We start from the raw sequence: 3,629 nt of genomic DNA on the forward strand, positions 1-3,629 counted from the left end.
TTGTCCCTTTCCTGGCCCCCTGGTGTAAATAGATTGTTATAATTTTTTTCTTAAAGAAAACGTCGATTCGCACCGTCCAACCTGGCCTTTCCCCCTCCTACAGCTGTGTCCCCCTCCTACAGCTGTGTTCCCTTCCTGTCCTCTGCCCTAGGTCTCCTCCCTCCTCTCCCCACCCTGGAGGGCTGGGGGGCGGGGAGTGGGGGGGCTCCTGATGTCTTAGTTCCCACAGTAAGGTTTGCCTGTGTACAGACCATTCAATAAATTATTGGCATGAAAACCTGTTCCCGTCTGGCTATTTCCACACAGATGAGGGAGGTGTCTGGTGGGCTGCATCTCAGGCAGCGGGACAGGGTAGAGTGAACCCAGGCTGGGCCGTCCGGAGCCTGAGTCCGGATCCTAGCTCAGGTGCCTGACCTTCCTGTGCGAGAATGAGCTGGTTTGGCTTATCCCCCTGGCAGAGCCCTAGGAGGAGTCGGCCCCCTGAACCTAGCCTGAACCATTTGCTTCCATCCAGGGAGGCATTTTCACCCCCAGGTGACATGTGAGAGAACTAGAGATGGGAGAGGTCATGGCCACAGAGCATAAGTGACACAGTTAAGATCTGAACAAAGAGCTCTCCGTGTCGCAGCCTGTGATGCCTGCCACTTCAGGGTCCAGAGGACACAAAACGAGCGCGGTGTAGACTCAGTGGACATGCGTGGGGGCAGATCCCCAACCCTTCATTTCCATGTCTCAGACAGGGTACCTACCAGGCCTGCCTCCCAGGATGTTGGGAAGGTTGGTGCAGAGAGCCTGGCTTTTACCCTCGCTTAGAAAACATGCTGGAGCCAGATGGTGGGGATGTGGGCAGAGGGAAATGGCACCTCCTCCACACGGTACCAGCAGTAGGCGAGGGCAGAGGCCCCAGAAGTGGAAAGGGGGCTTGGGAGGAGCAACTGACATGCTCCATGGGTGAAGAAAGAGGGAGAGGAGTTTCAAATATATCCCAGAGGGAGTTCAAGGGCTATTCTGTGGTATCTGGGCTTTTGTCTGCTCAGGCCAGCCCCATGGGCATCTGTATACTGCCCAGAGCAAACCCAGGCCCTCCCTGCTCAACACCATCCAGATATCACTTTGTTCTTAAGATGAATATATACAGCAAGTGGACTTGAGGACAGGAGGGCTGGTCTTGGTGAGGGGCAGACCTCAGGTTCCTGGGGACCCCTTTCTTCTCTGTTCACATCTGGTCAGCCATGAGGTCACCAAGGGTATCTATCCCTCACCCTCCTCACCCCCACAGCCTCTGCCCAGCTCTGGCCCCATCCTCTCCCTCCTGGACTATCTCCAGCCTCCCCCCTCGCCCCACCCATTCTGACCCCAGGACCCTTAACCCCCAGTTATGACTCTCATCTCCCCACACTGCCCCAACTTCTTAGCTGGGCTTTGACGGCCTTCCCAGGTCTGGGCCTCCCAGACAACTCAGCCCTGCCTCATTCTGCCTCACCTGCCAGAGCACCTGGGACTGCAAAGGCCTGCGAGGAGCCTGCCCCATGGACCTGCCGTAAACCATCTTCTATTTAGAGACGAAAGAACTGTCACCCCGGGGAAACTGAAAAGATTGGAGATCCCTTCCTGCTCCCAAATCCTTAGACTTTTTGAGGGCCCCCTCAAACCCCAGCTGCTCAGTGACACCGGCTCACCTTTCCTCCAGTTAACAAAGAATCCTCTCAGCCCCCAGTCCCTGCATGGGTTTCAGGTAGTAATCACTCCAGCACTGGTTACAGACATGGGCTGAAAGGACCGCCTCGGTACCAATCTCAGTCACACCTCTGCCTAGCTGTGAGAACTTGGGCAAGTCTCTGTCCATTCCCTCATCTGTACAATAGCGATAACCCCGAGATCAACTCACAGGCTTGTTTGGATCATAATACATGTCTAGTAGTAACTGCGGTGCCTGCCACAGCTAGGCAGTCAAATGTTCACTATTATTGTAGCTGTGAATAACTGGATGGTCTCCAAGTATACCAAGAATTCACCCTCCTTGCAGTGCTGCCTGCCTGGAATGTTCTCTTCTGCTAGCAGATTCCTACCTCTTCTAGGAAGTCTCTGACTCCTTATCTCCCACCAATGGAGCTTTGTTCCCTGCTCTGGGACCCACTGTCCCTGCACATCCCCACTGCAGCCCTAAGGAACCTGGGGCTGATGTCTGCCTGCCACCCAGGGGCAGGGCAGAGGCCCGACTCGTCACTCATCCCCAGCAGTGGCCAGGACGTGGGAAGGAGGCCTTAGGACACCCAGGCTGAAAGAATCAATGAGACACACTCAGAGAGCAAGGCTATCTGTACTTGTGCGTGTTCCTCCTACCACACTGTGGGCCTCCAGGGCAAGGCCCGTGTCTGACTCACTCCTAGGTCTTTAGGTCCCCCGGTCTGCAGCTGAGCACTTGGGCACTTACAGGTTTCCTTTCACATTGTCAAAAGTGAGATTAAGGAAGCCCAGAGAAGTCAAGTGTCTTTCTCCACCAGGCAGAGCCGAGTTCTGGGTGCCTAGAGTCCAGGGAAGGCTAGGACCGGGGGAGGAGGGACAAGCAGAGGACCTGAAGAGGTATGTGACAGTGCCCAGCATAGACCTGGCACGCGGCCGGGGCTCAGGAAAGATTACCTGACATTGCAGGGTAGCAGGGTGATGCAGAGCAAACAGCCTTGACAAAACTGCTTTGCAATGTAGTGGGGTGACCTGGGACAGATCTTGTCTCAGAGCTTCAGTTTCCTCTCAGGCAGAGAAAGGTGACAAGAGAAACCTGGCAAGGCTGTTGAGGAGTCAGCGGGTAAGGCCAGGGTGGACCCTGGTACCCGGTGGGCACCAGAGTGGCTTGCCAGGGGGTAGTCCCCTTTCTCCCAGGAGCCCACACTTGCTGCTACAACCGAACTCTTTTTATTGTTGCTCTTAGCTGTGTCACACGAAGGCCGTGTCCAACTGCAACAGCCCGCTCGCTTCACTGGCCCCCAGTGCCGCCTGGCACAGCTGCAGTGTGTCCTCAAGGGCCAGTGGCTGGGATGTCTCGATGATGGCGATGGTTTCCCCAAGTTCAGTGCACATGATAGTCTGCTGAGGCTCAGGGGGCGGGGGCGGGGCAGGAGGCGGTGATCTGGGCTGCAGTGTCATCGTACGAGCTCGGGCATGGACCCGCTGATGCAGTCGCAGACCAGCCATTGCGCGGAACCAGCGGCCGCAGGTTCCGCAGTAGTAGGGGCTCTTGTTGTAGAGACCCGTGATGGGGAGGCGGGGAGCGCGAGCAAAGGCCACCGGTCGCAGGTGCAGCCTCCGGTGCTGCTGCAGGTTGGAGCTCTGTGTGAAGCGCTTGCCACAGTCCAGGCACTGGTAGGGACGCACGCCTGTGTGGGTCAGCTGATGGCGGCTGAGGTTGGCCAGAGAAGCAAAGGTCTTGCCACAGGAGTGGCACTGGAAGGGCCTTTCGCCCGTGTGGGTCCGCAGGTGGTTGTGCACGTGGACCAGCTTCTTGAAGCCCTTACCACAAACCCCGCAGCAGTGTCGCCGCTCGGGGGGCCCGTGGACTGTGCGTCGGTGCCGGGAGAGGCGGGAGGCGGAGGAGAAGGACTTGGAGCACTGTGGGCAGGGCAGCTGGGCGG

General features: G+C 57.3%; 1 protein-coding gene across 1 annotated transcript in view; it reads right to left on the bottom strand.

Moving 5' to 3' along the window:
• Positions 1–2,301: 2,301 nt before the first annotated feature.
• Positions 2,302–3,629, bottom strand: part of ZNF526 (zinc finger protein 526) — a 4,762-nt gene continuing 3,434 nt past the window's right edge. Inside the window, exon 3 of the mRNA XM_019629015.1 lies at positions 2,302–3,629. This exon is cut by the window's right edge and continues 26 nt beyond it. Coding sequence (XP_019484560.1) covers positions 2,935–3,629 — 695 coding nt within the window. The 3' untranslated portion in view covers positions 2,302–2,934.

This window comes from Hipposideros armiger, unplaced genomic scaffold (assembly GCF_001890085.2).
Source record: "Hipposideros armiger isolate ML-2016 unplaced genomic scaffold, ASM189008v1 scaffold_824, whole genome shotgun sequence".
NCBI lineage: Eukaryota > Metazoa > Chordata > Mammalia > Chiroptera > Hipposideridae > Hipposideros > Hipposideros armiger.